General features: G+C 35.1%; 1 protein-coding gene across 3 annotated transcripts; it reads right to left on the bottom strand.

The window, feature by feature from the left end:
- Window positions 1–2,088: 2,088 nt before the first annotated feature.
- Window positions 2,089–4,780, bottom strand: LOC149197660 (3-oxo-Delta(4,5)-steroid 5-beta-reductase-like). 3 transcript variants are annotated; one of them, XM_089405925.1, is made up of 3 exons: window positions 4,494–4,780; window positions 4,231–4,306; window positions 2,089–3,647 (listed from the first exon to the last, which is right to left on the bottom strand). In XM_089405925.1, exons 2-3 carry the CDS (start codon window positions 4,273–4,275, stop codon window positions 2,493–2,495), a joined length of 1,200 nt encoding a protein of 399 aa, XP_089262051.1. In that variant the 5' UTR covers window positions 4,276–4,306; window positions 4,494–4,780; the 3' UTR covers window positions 2,089–2,492. The 3 variants fall into 3 exon arrangements, with proteins under 3 accessions (XP_089262051.1, XP_089262052.1, XP_089262050.1); XM_089405926.1 differs by having other exon boundaries at window positions 4,231–4,308; window positions 4,453–4,780; XM_089405924.1 differs by having other exon boundaries at window positions 4,231–4,308; window positions 4,531–4,779.
- Between the last annotated feature and the right edge of the window lie 12,740 nt (window positions 4,781–17,520).

Genomic DNA, 17,520 nt, shown 5'->3' on the forward strand with positions numbered 1-17,520 from the left:
CTTAGAAGAGCATAGGACATGTGAGCACCTAGACTTGGAGGGTGCACCACCATGGGTGCCATACAAATAATATTGTGCCATGTGGAATTCATGCTTAGTGTAAAGATACACTTGGGGCTTTGTTGTTGACTTAGACTAGGGTTCGCTTGTGGACTTGATCTTTGTATTATGTTGGTGCCGCTCACCTAAGATAGTGCTTGCTGGATGCATGCACAAGGTTCCATGACTTGTGAGACACAAGTGAAGAGCATGTGAACTTGTACAATGCAAGTGATTGGGTTTAAAAAATTTGTGTGATGATTGTTGAGTTCCTCACAAAGGCTTGTGTAGCTTCATGAGATGTCTTGCTAGGCCTTGTTCCCAATTAAGGTTTGTAGGGATTATGGATGCTCGAGTTAGGATTTGGGAAGCTTTGGAGAAATATTTTTTGGAATAAAAAAGAACTTTATGTACTAGCATTGACAAAGTTTAGGTAGCTATACTTTATCTTGATATTGCAATCATGAGGAGTCGTACCATTGTTGTCCTAAAGTCTCTTATTTCATATCTGATTTTCAGATCTAATTTTCATGTCGTTGTGAATGAGCTTCATGGATGTTTTGACTCTTTGTGATGTTGATTTATTGCAATCAGGGAGGTTGCAATGTTGAGTGATTTGACATGTATTAAATGAAACTTCAGGTCTGAAATTTGTTGTTACATTCCCATTATCAATGGATGTAATTTTCAAATCTTCATATTTTATTAGATCGTGCCCTAAGGATTGTTGTATCAATATAATGTGAAAGTATTTTGTGGTGATTATCTATTTAAACTAGCCTATATTTTTTTTTTTGTAAGCTAGTGCGGGACCTTTACATTTTTCCAACATACAACATCATACACCTGCCGCAGCAGGACTCGAACCTGGGTGGGGGGTGCTACAGCCATCCGCCCCTACCATTACACCGTGCACCTCATGTGCTAAACTAGCCTATATTAATGATAAACAAATTTAAGATATTTGTAAGAGAATTTCTAAATATTTTAATTCAACTCAAAAACTCAATGTTTTATATAATAAATTTCTAACTTTATTAAAATAAGGTGAAAATTTCGAACTAAATAGATTTTTAAATTTCATCATCTAAAACAAAATATACCTCCTATACAACAAATTAGAATGGGCTAAAAGAATAAAAACCACTCTTACTCTCTTACTCTATTATAATGTAAAGTTTTCAACAAATTAGAATTGGTTGAAAAAATAAAAACCACTCTTACTTTATTATAATATAACATTTTCATTCTTCAAAACATTGAAGCTCAATTTCACAAATAAGATCTCAAAAGTTTTAATAATGTCACTCGACATAAATGATAAAATACTCTTTAAAAAAAAAAAAAAACTGAATTTAAAAATTAAATTTTGAATACATCTTTCAAGTTAACAAATGTAGCACTCCCCTATCATTTTGCCAAGTACAATAAATCCATGCAGCACTCTATTTTTTCCCACAACCCCTCCGCTTTTGCCCCATGTTGCATAACTAAATAGAATACACAAAGACCAAGAATGTGTGATTTATTATGAAGATCTTGAAGAGCGGACTGAACAGATATTTTCAAGGAATCGCTAGGTGTGATTGATGAAAGTGGAGATCCAAATATTGAATTCAAAGAAGCGAGTCCTGGTGTTTGATCAGAATTTAATTGGACATAATCTATTGGGTCTCGTCTATAAACTCCATTAAAATTGCAAAGAAGATCTATGATGTCTACTTGGAATTTGGTGCTTTAAAACTGGAGAGATGCAGGCATCTATTGAACTTCAAGGAGTTACTTCCGGCTCAGGAATGCTTTATTCTCTGGCCCAAAAATAATAATATCCAACAACAGAAGTTGGAAATCAACCAAAAGTAATGAGTTTTTCATGTAATTTATTTTTAAGAAACATCAAGTAAATGAGCTCTGTTGCAGCCAAAACTAAGTTACTAACCATTGTTGTTAGAGCAGATTGTGGCAGGACATTGCATGGTACTGTAACATGGTCCCCAATTAAGATTTTGTGGACATCACAATACTTCAGCCTGAACTTGCACTAGTTACTCGATGTTAAAAGCATACACAACTCGATAAATATCAATATGATGTACATAGCCAATACTGTAAAATTGTCTTGATTTTAGCACCAGAACTAAAGAGTTGGAGAAAGTGGATGAAATACTAGTCTGGAGATTCAGCTTTTTATGTCAGTCCATTGCAAAATTACACAACATCAAATATCAAGCAATTTTCAAACTTATCTCACAAACTATACTTCGACATAGACAGAAACACACCCCACTAAAACTACCCTCTGATCCTCGAACTAGAACTTTCAGAATATAGCATAACTATCCTGAATCCTCCACTGAACAATTTGAAAGTTGAATCACAAAAGCAAGTTCTGGATGAACGATCAAGTAAGCCCTCCCCTTAGTTTTAATTCAAGACATATGGACCGATCAAACCTAAGGAACAATATTAGATGACCTGATTTTGTCAATCCATTGTCCCATGGACGTTTCTGTGTTTCGAAACCCAAAGAAACCATACTCTTTACTCTTATTCATGCTAAGTACAGTTCCCCAAGGTGGATTTAGTATTAAATCTGCAAACCACCAGGTCCCAACTTCTTCGATCTTTGTTGGGTGGAGCTTATTTTCATTGACAATAGCATCCCAGACTAAACCTTTGTCTTTCATAGCCTCAACCAGACTGAAGCCTTTACTCTCATATGGTAACAGTTCCAGATCAAATTTCTCTGCCATTATTCCCCAGAGGTGTTTCCATTTAAACACATCTCCATTGGCACAATTAAAGGCCTGGTTCTTGGCATAAGGATCTGTGGCAGCCCAAATTTCTTGCTCTGCAATCAATTCTGCATCAGATGCATCAATAAATTCTTCCCATGAAATTATGTTGCCTGGGTATTTGAAAGGCAAACCCTCATGTTTGCAAATGGCAGCGTAAACACAGAGTGTGCCTAACACATTCATCAAACTCCAAGGGGAGAAGCCAAATATGTGTGTCGGACGGTGAATAGACCAAGTTAATCCTTCTTTCTTCTTTGCAGCTTCAAATACAATATCCTCAAGAGTATAGTAAAAATTGGGCACAGGTAGCCTAGGAAGCTCTTCATGAAAAGGGGCCTCATGCGGTTCATATTCACGATTCTGGACCACTGCATCAAATGGACCAACATAGTGTTTCGCCCCAGTCTGAAGACAGATGTGCTGTAAATTCTCTGCATTAGGGAGGAGTGCATCTAACACATTACTCAACATTCTTCCGTTGTCCTCACAGTTCTGCTCCTCTGTCTCTCTGCTAACCCAAACAACCCAAAAGAGATGGGTAACATCTTTCAATGGTGAGATCTTTTCTAAAGTATCCTCTCTATTTAAAACATCACATTGAACATATTCCACTGGACTGTCTGGAGACCAATCTGGTTTAGGCCTCCTAGCAACTCCATAAACTTTCCAAGGTCCACCAGGTGTGTCAGACAAAGGCAAGATTTCTGCCAAGCAATTTCCCACGATTCCTGTTACCCCTATAACCAGTGCAACTCCTTGCTGCTTGTCAGACTTCTCTCCGGAACTTTCGCCAATGGTTTGCAATTTTCTCTGCATTGGAGGCAACAGTTACTGGGAAAAAATGGCAACAATGCAATATAATGAAGCAACAACAGGCTTATCATTAAAGTTAATGAACAATCTTGATTCCCTGATGATGGGTTAAGGGTTCACTTAAAGTTAATGAGCAATCTTGGTTCCCTGATGATGGGTGATGATGGGTTAAGGGTTCAACTTAGACTCGGATTAAGAAAAGCTCCCCCACAGTTACAGCTAAAAAATTCACTAATGACATTCTCAAAATGCCAAAGCCTAAGCATATTATGTTTTCCTGTAGAACTTTCCCTAACAAACAAGCATATCTGCAATCCAGGTAGTTTCCCTAACAAACAAGCATATCTGCAATCCAGATAGTCTAACAATAAAAGTATGATGCACGATTCGCATATGCAAAGCGAGAAGAAAGACTACAGCAATCCTGTTCCCCATTACTTTTCCCAATCTAAACAACTGTATTATACAGAAGAAAGAATACTAAAATCCCTATGAACTGGCTACCCCAAGTTTAACAGACTCTCAGGGACCAAGAAATTGGCATAGAAATAGATGTGAAAGTAAAAACTAAAATACTTACTCCGCGAGGGGCCAGGGAACCTGTCCACCAGGAATACCAGCTCATTGTGATAAGATACACAATAATTCAGACACCAATCTGCAGAAATAGTCATCACCACCCATTTCAGAAATATATGCATCCAAAATTTGCACACAAATTTCTATAATCTATTAATTCGTTAAATCTTGGACATCAAACTTATACTGGCATTCTATGGACCATTAGGGCAGAGATACCGACCATATTGATAAATCGCAGACAAGCAATTGAAAACAATTCTTATCTAGAAAGGAATCAAATTATCTGAGATATAATTACCAAACGAAATCAGTGCTACTTTTGAGAAATGAAGGCAGCTGAGCAGGTATTCGGATTGGATTTTTTCAACAATTTCATGTTCAGAAGGGCATGGCAAGAAGGCAGGGGGCAGATGGGACGAGGGAGGACGAATTCTAAGCTTTGTATTGCGTCAGGGAGGATGTAAGAAGTTGACTAATTTTTTTTTTGTTTTTATGCTTGATGAACAGGGATCAGTTTGAACACGGAACAAAATTTGAACAGGGATCAAAATTGAACACGGAACAAAATTTGAACACGGACTTTTCAACGATTTAATCCTTTGTAAGGAATCAACCCACATTGAATCAATTTTTATTCCGAGTGCCCATTGGAGTTTTATTTTATCAATCATGATATATCTAAATTTGTAGTTGGTAGTTTCTTATGTGCTTAAACATTACTAACAACATGAACAATGAACATTGAACTTTGAACATCATTGATGTAGTAAATTAATAAATTAACTATTAAATACTAAATATTAAATAGATATCATCATGATTCATATAATATGGATCAAGCATTATATTTTAGTATTTTTCATATATATATATATATAATGTGTCCCTCGTGTCATGTTTTTAGGGTCATTGTGTCACGTGTTGAATACTCGTATTTACCTATCTCGTGTCCTTGTGTCATGTGACTTAGGCTAGCACTATTCATATTTGAGTAGTAGGACAAGTATTGAATGCAAGCAAGGGAAGTAGGCAATGGAAGATTAGTAGGTTGGGGCAAGAGGATGGGGTTGATTTGAATTGGAAATGTTTCTTCAAAATCCACAGTGTTTGTTAAAGTTTATGAAGGTTTACATACGCTATCCTATTTGGATTTGAATGTGTGAATTGTTAGGAGAAAACACATATTCTTAACCACTAAGCCCACTCAATTTATATTAATTTAAATATGTTTTGATTTTGATTTTGATTTTGATTTTGTTTTTCATTTTAATTATTTTTATACAAAATTTGGTTTAAAATTTAAAGAATGATTGAAATTATAAAGAGTAATTGCTAAAATTGTATACAGGGTATAATAAAGATTTTTAATAGCGTTGAATCAATTTATGTATTCAAAATTGTAATTCGATTAAAAATTGCATTATTAGATTCCAAGAATAACTATCCAGAAAAGTCCAAATAATATAACATTTATTGTTATAAATTACACCCGTCTAGATCGATTTTAAACCTAAATCTATCAAGCACCCAAGAGGGATCAAATTTATTAATTTGTAATCTTTTTAATCATTTATTTCCATATCATGTATTATTTCCTTTATATTAAAAAAATTACAAGTGATCTTTCACATGTATATATGTAATTATTTATTTTTTATTTAACTTAATTTTGTGTTGTTTAGTGGGTTGTAAAGCTCCTCTACTTTAGGTACGATATTGTGGCTTATTATGCAGAAGGTATGTAATGAGAGAAAGGGTTTATTCAAAATTTGGTCATGCTAAATTATTAGATTTGAGAAATTACTTTTGCATATCTTCCTTTGCTATTTTCATCCCTTCATCATCTTTATTTTGTTAGATAAACTTGACCCTATGGCGGAGTTGAAGTTATGTCAACAGTTATGGTTAATAGTTGTGGTTTTGGGCACCTAGTATTGGTGACTCATGGTATTACATGTAGTTGAAGCCCTTTATAGGCTTGTGTATTCTCTCTTGTAGGTAGCCATGGTTGAGCGGTGAAAGCTTAGGTTGTTGGCCGGCTTGGCTGTGTTTTAGCCAAGGACAATAATAGATCTATTGTTGGTTGGTTTTTCCCCCAATTGGGGTTTTCCAGACAATCATGGTGTACATGGTTTAAATGTGTGTTTCTTGATTGTTATATTTATTTCTCTTGAACCCTAACAAGTGGTATCAGAGCTTTGGTTGGCAAGGGCCTTGGATAGTTGTTCGAAATGTTCCCATCGACCAAGTGGTGGCGCTAGTTGAAGCAATAGCTCATTGCACAAACCAGCAATGTCCGTTGAGTGATGGTTCGATGAGGAGCAAGAAGAAAATGAAGTCTGAAGGCTTTGCCAAAAACGTCTGTGTGAATTCTGCCATTCGATTGCGTGAAGTGCTACCAATACTGTCCATCTCTGCGTGAGAAGAGGAGGACGTGTTGCGTGTTAAGCCGTAAGTTGCAGCGTGCTGGGGAGGAGGAGCGTGTAAGCGTGGAACTGCTGGATGTAAAAACCTCGTGCTGTGTGTTAAGCTGTGAGTTGTTGCGTGCTGGGAGGAGGAGCGCGTGTATTCTCTGCATGCTGGTAAGAGGAAGCTAGAGCCGCAACACTGCATGTCATTGCTGGTTCGGTCCGTTGCTGGTTCGGTCCATTTGCTGATTTACGATTGAGGAGGAGCCCTACGCTGCTGGTCTATTTGTTGGTTTACCCAGTTTGCGTGAAGCCCTCTGCCATTTTTTTCTGAAGAGTCGTGTGAAGAGGGTGTGCATGATGCCGGCTGTCCATTCTGCGTGAAGCCTTTGTAGAACTGTGTGGGCTGCACGTGCAAGAGTGACCTGTCTGTGTGTAGAGCTAGAGCCGCATGAAGAGGGTGTTGAATTTGTTGCTGCCTGAACCCCATCAAGCTGTTGTTTCCTGTTGAACCCGGGTAACAGAAAATTTAAATAAAAATTCAGTTACAAGAGAAGGGTTAAATAGTGGGATAGGAGTCTTAAAGGGTGAAATGCATGGTTAAACTTGCAGCAGTTCAAGTTGTGTGTGGGTCAAAATAGCAACAAAATAAAAAATAAAATTAAAATTTTCATGTAAATGGGTATACGACTGTAAGACTTGGTAAGGCATGCGTACCCCAGTAAATCACTGGTAAAGTCTGAATGTCCACTTGGGTGATATGGGAATGCATGTGGTGGTATGATGAAGCATGCTGAACTAGGACAACGTGTGAGATTATCAAATACCCTAACATTGACTGGGTAGGGCCTGGAGGTGAGTGGTGGTTGGCTCACTTGGTAGATTTGGCTAGATTTGGCCAAGGAAAACCCAAAGTCAAGTTTAAAGGGGGGATTGTTGGATAAACTTGACCCTATGGTGGAGTTGAGGTTATGTCAACAATTATGGTTAATAGTTATGGTTTTGGGCACCTAGTATTGGTGACTCATGGTATTACATGTAGTTGAAGCCCTTTATAGGCTTGTGTATTCTCCGTTGTAGGTAGCCATGGTTGAGCAGTGAAAGCTCAGGTTGTTGGCTGGCTTGGCTATGTTTTAGCCAAGGACAATAATAGATCTATTGTTGGTTGGTTTTTCCCCCTATTGGGGTTTCCCAAACAATCATGGTGTACATGGTTTAAATGTGTGTTTCTTGATTGTTATATTTATTTCTCTTGAACCTTAACATATTTGACACATTTCTTTTTCAAGTATTGCAATGTTCTCACCTTTATAATTTATCACTAAAGATTTTTGAAGCTTTATAGGAAATGATGATGCTACTACTACTCCATCTTACTTGATTGTAGCAACCTCTTACGTAGGTTCTACGTGTGCTTCGTCCATCACCTATGACAACTACTTGTAATTTTCCTACTTTATTTGAAAATGGAAACAAAAACACCCTTGCTCCCTGCCATTATATCTTCTGTAGATAAACTAGCATGCTCAAATTTTATGTTTACTACAACTATTACAATCACATATGTTCCCTTCGTCACTTCTTCAATTCAACCTTCTAATGTTATTGTTGTTTGTAAGGTTCTACTAAATTTCATGCCATGATATTTTAGCTCATTCTCGTAGTATAGTTCAATGAAACTTTTAATGATGATGACAGTTATCAAGGATCAAAATATATTGTTGGGTGTGGATCAAGATTATCTTCATGATTCAGAGGTCTTTGTTTCAGCCGGGTGTATACATCGGGAGAACTATACTCCCCTCCACACAGGGAGTCCAGGTGCAGCGCCCACGAATCTAAAAATAGATGTAAAATTGCCTTGTAAAATGTTGTAATTTCGTAGTCAAGTTGGATTGTTCATTAGGAAAATGATCTAACAGTAGAAGTTATGTAAATTTAGGGTTTTTTCCCCTAGAAGGCAACCATTGATATATATGAGAGAATTGTATTGTGGTTGTGTATCATTATTCTGAGCGAGAAAGAGAGAGGAGATTGTGTGAGAGCGAAGAGGAAATTGCAACATATCTATTGTAGGTTGTATCTCTTCATTTTGTTGGATAATATAAAAGGAAGGACTAGTTGTTTCTCTATTGGGTCCCTATAATACTAGTGATTACCCCATTACTATTGTAGTTGTATCCCTTATTAATATTGTTGTGCCCCTATTGTCCCCATATTGTTATTACTGTGCCCCATAGAATCCCTCTATTGTTATTTTTTGTGGCTTTATATTATTATTGTTAGGTCGACTGAGTTATATTGTGACTCCTTAGACTCCTATATATAGAAAGGAGGTTTTGTCATTTGAATCATCCAAGAATTGTTCATTTATGTAATGTAAAGGAGGTTGCCCCCTTGAAGAGGCTGAATTCTAAGGCGTTGATATATCTTTTCTATCTTTTTGTGAGCTGGTTTCATAACATTCTCCATGAACATAGCCCAAATTGGGTGAACCACACATATATGTGTCTTTTTTATTTTATGCATTTCTATATTTTTGTTTCCGCAATATTTTGTGTATTTCATTAATCCGTTAATTAATTTTCTAACATATTTTCTTTGTAATATATGTGCATGTCATGACTATTCACTTTAATCTAAAAAGCAATAAAATAAAATAAACAGAACTCTTCTAGGCTCCTATTCATGTAGTGATTGGATCATACCACTAGATTATATATGTTTAATGAATAACAATGAAATGCAAAACTAATAAAAACATCCATGGTGGTAACTACAATTGCAATTGTTAATATAACATTGTTCACTACCACACATTTTGACGACTTATATTTTGATTTCCCTTGCCACCAAACTTTGAAATCACACAAAATAGAGACAAAAATTCCCTTCCATTGCCACAAATTTCTATATAACATTTGAGGAATTGCAAAGAGAAAAACAACAAAATAGTCTTAAGAGATTTTAAAGGGTATTGACTATTAAATTTGTGAGAGGTGAAGGGGTTTAATTAAGAAAGGAAAAGAAAAAATCAAAGTGTGTCCATAAAAAAGAGGAACAAATATGTATAACCAAATTTCAAAATGTTATAATTATTAAATAGTGTAAACAACATGGAACCAAGTTCCTTCTATCTAGATGAATGCATGTCACGATAATTTCCAAATGCCTCTCCATTCTATGAATCATCATGAGCTTAAGTTTCACTTTGAAATTGTCAACCTGGGTCATTACGGAGAAAAATGGAGTACATGTGAGGATAACATTGGAATACTCACATTTATCTCAAATCCCATGAGAACGAATAGTAGGAACATCTATATCCTCAAAGCTTGCCCTTGCTTTTTCCCTTTGTTTGATATATTTTTGTGCCATTTGCTTTCATTAAATGATTTCATTAAATTTGGATTAATTTTAATCTAAGTTACTTCAAAGATAAGGAAAAATTGTGTTTCCAAAATATGATGTTGATGTTGAGATTATAAAATGAAAAATCTAATTTCAATGTATTGATATTTTATTCGGATATGATATTCTTATTTTTAAAATTTAATAATTTAATTTACCAATTTTGTATTTGATTTTCCACCTTTTAAATCTAATTTTTCAATTCTAGAATATGATATTGCCACATTCAAAACTATTTTTTACTATTCAAAAACATTAATTTTATACTTAATTTCTACTCACATTTAATGTATAACATTTAAATTTTTTTAAAATAAATTACACATCCTTTACATGTACTCCTCAGTGATATCTTCATCATTATAATTTTTTGTATTAATACAGATCATTATGTGTTATATACCTAGGGGGATAATATGGGGTACCAAGGGAGTTACCCAAGGTAAGAATGTAATAATGGGATGGCCCATAGTAATAAATAAGGTGGTTAATCCATGTCATGTAAGGGACCACAAGTAGTTAATAATAATGTAAGGGGCCCATGGTATTAGTTGATGGTATAAGGAAACCATGGTAATGATGCATGGTATTGTATGTATGAGGCCTATATAAAGGCTAGAGACTCCACATATGAAGATGAAGAGAAGTATTATTGTATGAATAGGCATATGGCTTGTGGAGTGTTCTCCTTCCTTAAGGAGTGAATGTATGGTGTTGCCCTACCTCAAGGGTTTTGATTAATAAAGAAGCATTTCATATTATTTCTGGGTTTCTTTGCATTATATCTTATATTCTTGGGTCAGATTTACAACAAGTGGTATCTGACCCAAGAATATAAGATAATAGCAATAATCCAAGAATAACAAGATCAAATAGATAGAAAAGCTTCTTTATTATCAAAGCCCTTAAGGTAGGGCAACACCATACATTCACTCCTTAAGGAAGGAGAACACTCCACAAGCCATATGCCTGTTCATACAATAATACTTCTCTTCATCTTCCTCCATGTGGAGTCTCTAGCCTCTATATAGGCCTCATACATACAATACCATGCATCATTACCATGGTTTCCTCATACCATCAACTAATACCATGGGCCCCTTACATTATTATTAACTACTTGTGGTCCCTTACATGACATGGGTTAACCACCTTATTTATTACTATGGGCCATCCCATTATTACATTATTACCTTGGGTACCTCCCTTGGTACCCCATATTATCCCCCCTAGGTATATAACATTCCACCCCCCTAAGCATGTTTCGTCTCCGAAACATGGGAAGAACACAAACAATAAGATCTACTCAAAAGAGTAGTCCACTGATACCATGCACGTGCATCTAGCCATCCAAGAGAAAGGTGAACCCTCGATCTCGCTGGTGCCTCGCTCGCTTGAGATGGAAGTTGACCGTGGCAGCTCTTCTGTGTGTAGTAGGTGGATCGTTGCTCATCGCTATCCGTCATACGGGGGTTGTTGTCCTTGTGGCTAATTGGTTGCCATCTTGTTGGTTGTTGTCTTGCGGGGTGATGTGGGTGATGATATGTTGAAGTTTTAACCCACAGTGTCTTTTTCTTTAATTCACCCTGCTGTGGTGGTTGTTGTGGTGTCTTCTTTTCCAATATGACTTCAACCACTGAACCCTCATCAGATGTGTCAACACATGTTACCTTTTCTGCTTCCGTCTCTGTTTGTGTTTGATTGTCGATCATCACTGGCTCATCATCAGATGTGTAAGTGTCATTCCCTGGAACATCTTCTGCTTCAGCCCCCTTGGACTCTACCTGTTTATTAATGGAAATATCCTGTAATGTAATTTTCTTCTTTTTATACCAGAGCTTCAGGAATTTCTTCTGTACATTAATATTTATGGTACCCACTGATTCCATCCAAGGGTATCCCAAAACAACATCCATGTTATCCATATCTGAAGCATAAAAATCACCATGCAACACATATTTATCCATAGAAATCTTCAAATCCTTGTATACTTGAACATCCTCATTATCAACTTGTGCAGTTTCAATGAGTTTTTCTGGAACTTGCAATCTTTTTGCCAAATTAACACTGATAAGATTTTGCTTGCAACTAGGATTTATAGACACAACGATTTTCTCCTTCTGAATCAATCCATGAACCTGCAATAGAGATATACCAGTAGGAAATAACCCCATATGTTTCTCCTTATCTTGTTTTCTAGCATGAGACCATCTGTCTAAAAGTAATTTTTCAAATTCTTCATCGGGCAGGTTGGAACACTTCTTTTGGTTAAGTAATCCCCACCATGTAGTTGCCTCATCTCTAAAGTGCTGCACTACCCACCATTTCCAATTGTATAAGCACTTCTGTTCTTTTATATATTCTTCAATAGTAGGACCATCATCTTTTCCTGTAAAGTATAGAACCTTGCTAGAAGCCATGAATGGTTTGGAAAAAATTCACTTACTTGGCGAAAATGTGTAATTGTCACAATTTCGTCAATATTGCTCAGAATCCTTATTATGACCTGTTTTTGGAAATGGAGCAATCATTCTGCATCTGCCCATGTGATAGAAATCCTGATCTAGGCACTAGAATTTCAGATCTGCGCTGCTACTCTCCCGGCGTCACCCAAAATTTCTGCAAAAAGAGCTGATTTTAAATCAGTTATATCTCCCTCATCCGGACTCCGATTCGACTAATTTTTTTTTTGAAATTGGGTATTTTTTTCCAATGAATCCAGATCTGCAATTAGATTTTGCAGATATTGTACCAGGACATCTAGATCTACGCCGCAAAACTCGCTGCCCTGAAAATTGTCTACAACCCCACTGATTTTTAAATCAGCGATATCTCCTTCACCCGGACTCCGATTCAACTGATTTTTTTTTTGAAATCGGCTATTTTTGCACAAGGAATACAGATCTACAATTAGATTATGCAAATCTTGCACCAAAATGTACAGATATGACCTACAAAGTCGCAGCCCCCGAAACCCTACAAAAAAAAAAAAAAAAATCTCCACTGTTTGCCTAAGAAAGTGCTCTGATACCACTTGTTGTAAATCTGACCCAAGAATATAAGATAATAGCAATAATCCAAGAATAACAAGATCAAATAGATAGAAAAGCTTCTTTATTATCAAAGCCCTTAAGGTAGGGCAACCCATACATTCACTCCTTAAGGAAGGAGAACACTCCACAAGCCATATGTCTGTTCATACAATAATACTTCTCTTCATCTTCCTCCATGTGGAGTCTCTAGCCTCTATATAAGCCTCATACATACAATACCATGCATCATTACCATGGTTTCCTCATACCATCAACTAATACCATGGGCCCCTTACATTATTATTAACTACTTGTGGTCCCTTACATGACATGGGTTAACCACCTTATTTATTACTATGGGCCATCCCATTATTACATTATTACCTTGGGTACCCCATATTATCCCCCCTAGGTATATAACATTATGCTTATGCTATAGATGATAAAAAATGTTCTTTTCATGAATAAATATGTTATTATTGTGATTTGAATGTGGTTTTCGCAAATAAATGTGTTATTATTATGATTTTCATAAATGTATTGTAATTTTAATTAAAATAAAAATATTAATAAATACATAATATTTATGTATATTATTTTTTTACAATTATATAATTGAAATTACAAATCATTATTATAAATTATTAATTGATGATGATGATGGTTAACGTCCACTGAGACCAAACTTTGGTTTATTGGACCTAAAGAAACACATTATTTAGTTTGATTTAAGAATTTATTCCTATGCTCAAAAAACTTGGAGAGAAACCTCCCGAGCTCACTATAATTTTGACATCGTAAAAGGCTAGGAAGGTCAATATTGCAACAAAGATTATGAAACTGAGATCTAATGTGGTTGTACGCGGGGCACTCTAAGAGAAAGTGATTTTCATCCTTGATGTTCATATTCTCACAAAGATGGCAGATCCTTTCCATCCATGGTGTTTTAGGAACTGCCCAACGACCCATTTCACTATGGAGCTCATGAGAGTTCGTTTTTAATTTTGGCTATATTAATTTTCTTCTTTGAGCTAGTTAAACAAAGATATACTTTTGATCTTCTAGGGTGGGGTTGATGACCTCCTTATAATATCTTAATTTTATTTTAACTGCTAAATCTTTCTCACACCACATTTTTCTTTGAACTTAGAAGTAACAATATTTTTAATGTTATTAATGTTTTGCAATGCAACATTCTCGTTGATCTTCCAATGGTTTAACTAGACCCTGGTGTCTTTATACCAACCTCATTTGAGCCTTAGGTGGTTTTGGCTGGAATTTAAAGCTAGCTTAGGAAGTCTATGGTCTCCTATGTTATTGAGTTTGTGATTGTACAACAGAAGCCTAGTCATAGCTAGGCTCTCGATAGGGGAAAGACCCACTTCTATAATGAGAATAGGATAGGGTGTATTGCTTTTAATTTTGAGGTTATACGTTATAAAATGCTTCTATATTTGCTCAATATTTCTCCAGGATTCTCTAGAGATGCTGCAACCCCAAACCTCACATCCATATAAGATAATAGGAGTGACTAAAGTTTCAAAGAGGAACTTCTTTTTATCCCACATTACGAGGTTTTCCATTTTACAATTATTTTCAAGACCAAAATAAGCTTTCCACCTCCCATTAATCATTTTCTCAATGCTATAGTTCCAGTTGAGCTTGTGATGAATATCAATTCCTAGGTACTTGTAAGAAGACACTTCCTTCAAGTTACTATTGTCATACATAAAATTAACGTAAGTGTCCTTCTTGGTTTTGATAATCATAACTTTTGTTTTTTCAGTTTTAACAGTCATACCCATGGTAGAGCAGAAATCCTTAAGAAGTCTAAGTTTCTTATCAAGATCATATGAGCACCTTGCGAGAAGAACAATATCGTCAACATAGAGAAGAAGGATGATGACTATCTTATCTAAGATCGTGCCAACACAACCTGCTTCCTCTAAACAACTTTCTAGCTTGTCGATGTAAATGCCAAATAGGATAGGGGAGAGGGGGAAACCTTGTTTAACTCCGATATTACACTTAATATCTCTCGACCACCCCTGATTGCTCTTTAACTTGGCAATTACATTCTTGTATAACCTTATAGTGGCAACTCTCAACTCGAAAGGAACCTTTAGCTCTTCTAATCTATTCCATAGGTTGTTTCTAGAACCATATCGAAAGCCTTTCTAAAGTCCACAAAGCAACAAAAGAGATTGGATTTATGATTGCGACATTCCTCCACAATGATCCTAAGCGTAATGAGGTGTTCCGTTGTTGAGTGCTGCCTTCTAAAACCCACTTGGCCTTTAGCTCGCTTACCTTCACTTTCAAGTCATATGCTCAAATTCTTTTCTAAAATAATACCATATAACTTGGTTAAGAGAGGGCTGATCATAATTGTCTGATAATTAGAGGGGTTATTTGTATCCCCACTTTTAAAAATAGGGATAATGAGGATTTGAGTCCATGGTTTGGGGAACCCTTGCTTGACTGCTTGATTGAAAAGCTTGTGGATGTGGGGGATGGGGACAATACCTCCAATTTTTAAGATTTCCGCCTGGTAACCTTCAATGTCCTTAGCTTTCCCATTTGCCAGGCGTTTAACCCCAAAATCAATGTCTTCTAATGAGAAAACTTCTTTCGTTGTGAGCAGGGTTTCAAAGTTATCCATGACATTTGAAGATTCATAAAGCTTTTTAGATAGGAATTCTAGTCGTGTAAAGCAATTTTATTATTATCTTTAGTTTTCCTAGTTAAAATCTACCTCCAGAATTTCTTAGGAGCTACCTTAGAGAAGTGTAAGAGATTCTCTTGTCTTTTACGAATATATTGCCTTTTTTTCCTTTTAGTTAGGGCTTTATATATTTTTATCTTGCCAATTTTAAGAGATCCATCAACAACTTCCTTAATTGCTCTCCTCGCACTTTTACAATCTTTGTCATACCATGGGTTGGTTTTGCTTTTCTTTTATTACTTTAAACTTCAATTGAGAACTTGTTAATAGAATACGAGAGGTTTGTAGTAAAATTATGATAGAGGTCTTCTATGTTGTCTATACTAGATAAAGGAAGCAAATTAGTTTTTAATTCATTTAGAAAGAAATCGTTTTTATTTCTATCAAAGATTAAGTTCTTTTGGCTATAAGGATTATCTTCTATGGGATCTCTATGCATGACAAAATTGAGAGTTATAAGTAAAGACCTATGATAAGAGTGAAGCTCATGGTCGTTTAAGATGTCAAAATTTATTATTTCATTGTATAAAGGGAGATTAGAAATAACATAGTCTACCACGCTGCTACCAAGCCCATGGATGCAGGTCATCTGGCTAGAATTGGGCCACTTCTTTAGACCGTTGCAAATTATAAGATCCTGAGCACTACAGAGCTTGATTAGCTCCGACCCAAACAAATAAACTACACATCTTGATATATTTTATTTTAATTTTAATTTTTTAATTTTTTTAATAACACAGTTTTTAACAAACATGTACAAATATTAATCAAATTTACGATGCAAAACGAAAACTAATAATATTAAAATCTAGAAAATATAAACATTACTTTAAAATCTATAAAACAATAGTTTAAAAGTAAAATATCCCAAACCTAAAGATTATATTAAAGTATTAATCAAATTTCTTAATATTAAAAAATAAATTAATATTAATATTATTTTTTATTAAAAATATTAAATATATATGAGAGAGAATTACAAAAACATTACCAATTTTATTTATGCTAAATCACCACTAATTTAAAAACTTATTAATAAAGTTATAATTAATTAATCCCTTCCGTGTTTTTTTTGAGATCCCTTCATTGTTAGTGCACTTCTTGCCCACAAAACAATAAAATTTCCAACATGATTGTTAGTGACTGGAGTTTATTCCTTGAATTTGGTGAAGGACTAACGTACATGATTTGGAATGCCTCAAAGTGTCTCACCATCTAGTGGTTTCATAGCATATCATTCTTTCAATTGTACAACCCATAGGGATGTACGAATAACTCTAATAATAAGGATATACATAACATCCCACAAGGAGACTATCACTATCCCCAATTTGTTTTATATTTCCTTGAGATGGTCACTATCCTAACTTGTATCTATGTGTATATATCTATAAGTGTAGAAGGTGTATTTAAGTTAATTTTATTTAAAAATTAATTAAAGCAGAAGGTATATTTTTAGTTAATTTTATTTAAAAAGTAATTAAAGTTAGAAAGTTTGTAATTTTGAGTGATTAAGTTTATATAATTTAAATATTTTAATTTTTGTTTAAAAGGTTAGAATCTATCTCTATAGTCAAGAATGTAATTTTAAATAATAAAATATTGTGATTTTTCCAAAAATTGTATAGCTAATTTTTAACTAAAAAGGCAAAAGGTCATTATGTTAAATTATGTCAAATTATGTCTATCTCTATATGACAAGCTTACCTTTC

Source organism: Pinus tabuliformis, chromosome 2_2 (genome assembly GCF_031772625.1).
Source record: "Pinus tabuliformis cultivar Carrire ecotype Pingquan chromosome 2_2, CPIR1, whole genome shotgun sequence".
NCBI lineage: Eukaryota > Viridiplantae > Streptophyta > Pinopsida > Pinales > Pinaceae > Pinus > Pinus tabuliformis.

Bases quoted from the DNA above. Each gene is read 5' to 3' on its own strand.
- LOC149197660 (XM_089405925.1), bottom strand. From the start codon at position 4,275: ATGAGCTGGTATTCCTGGTGGACAGGTTCCCTGGCCCCTCGCGGA. The intron at 3,648-4,230 runs GTAAGTATTTTA...CCTCCAATGCAG, and splicing joins GTTCCCTGGCCCCTCGCGGA to AGAAAATTGCAAACCATTGG.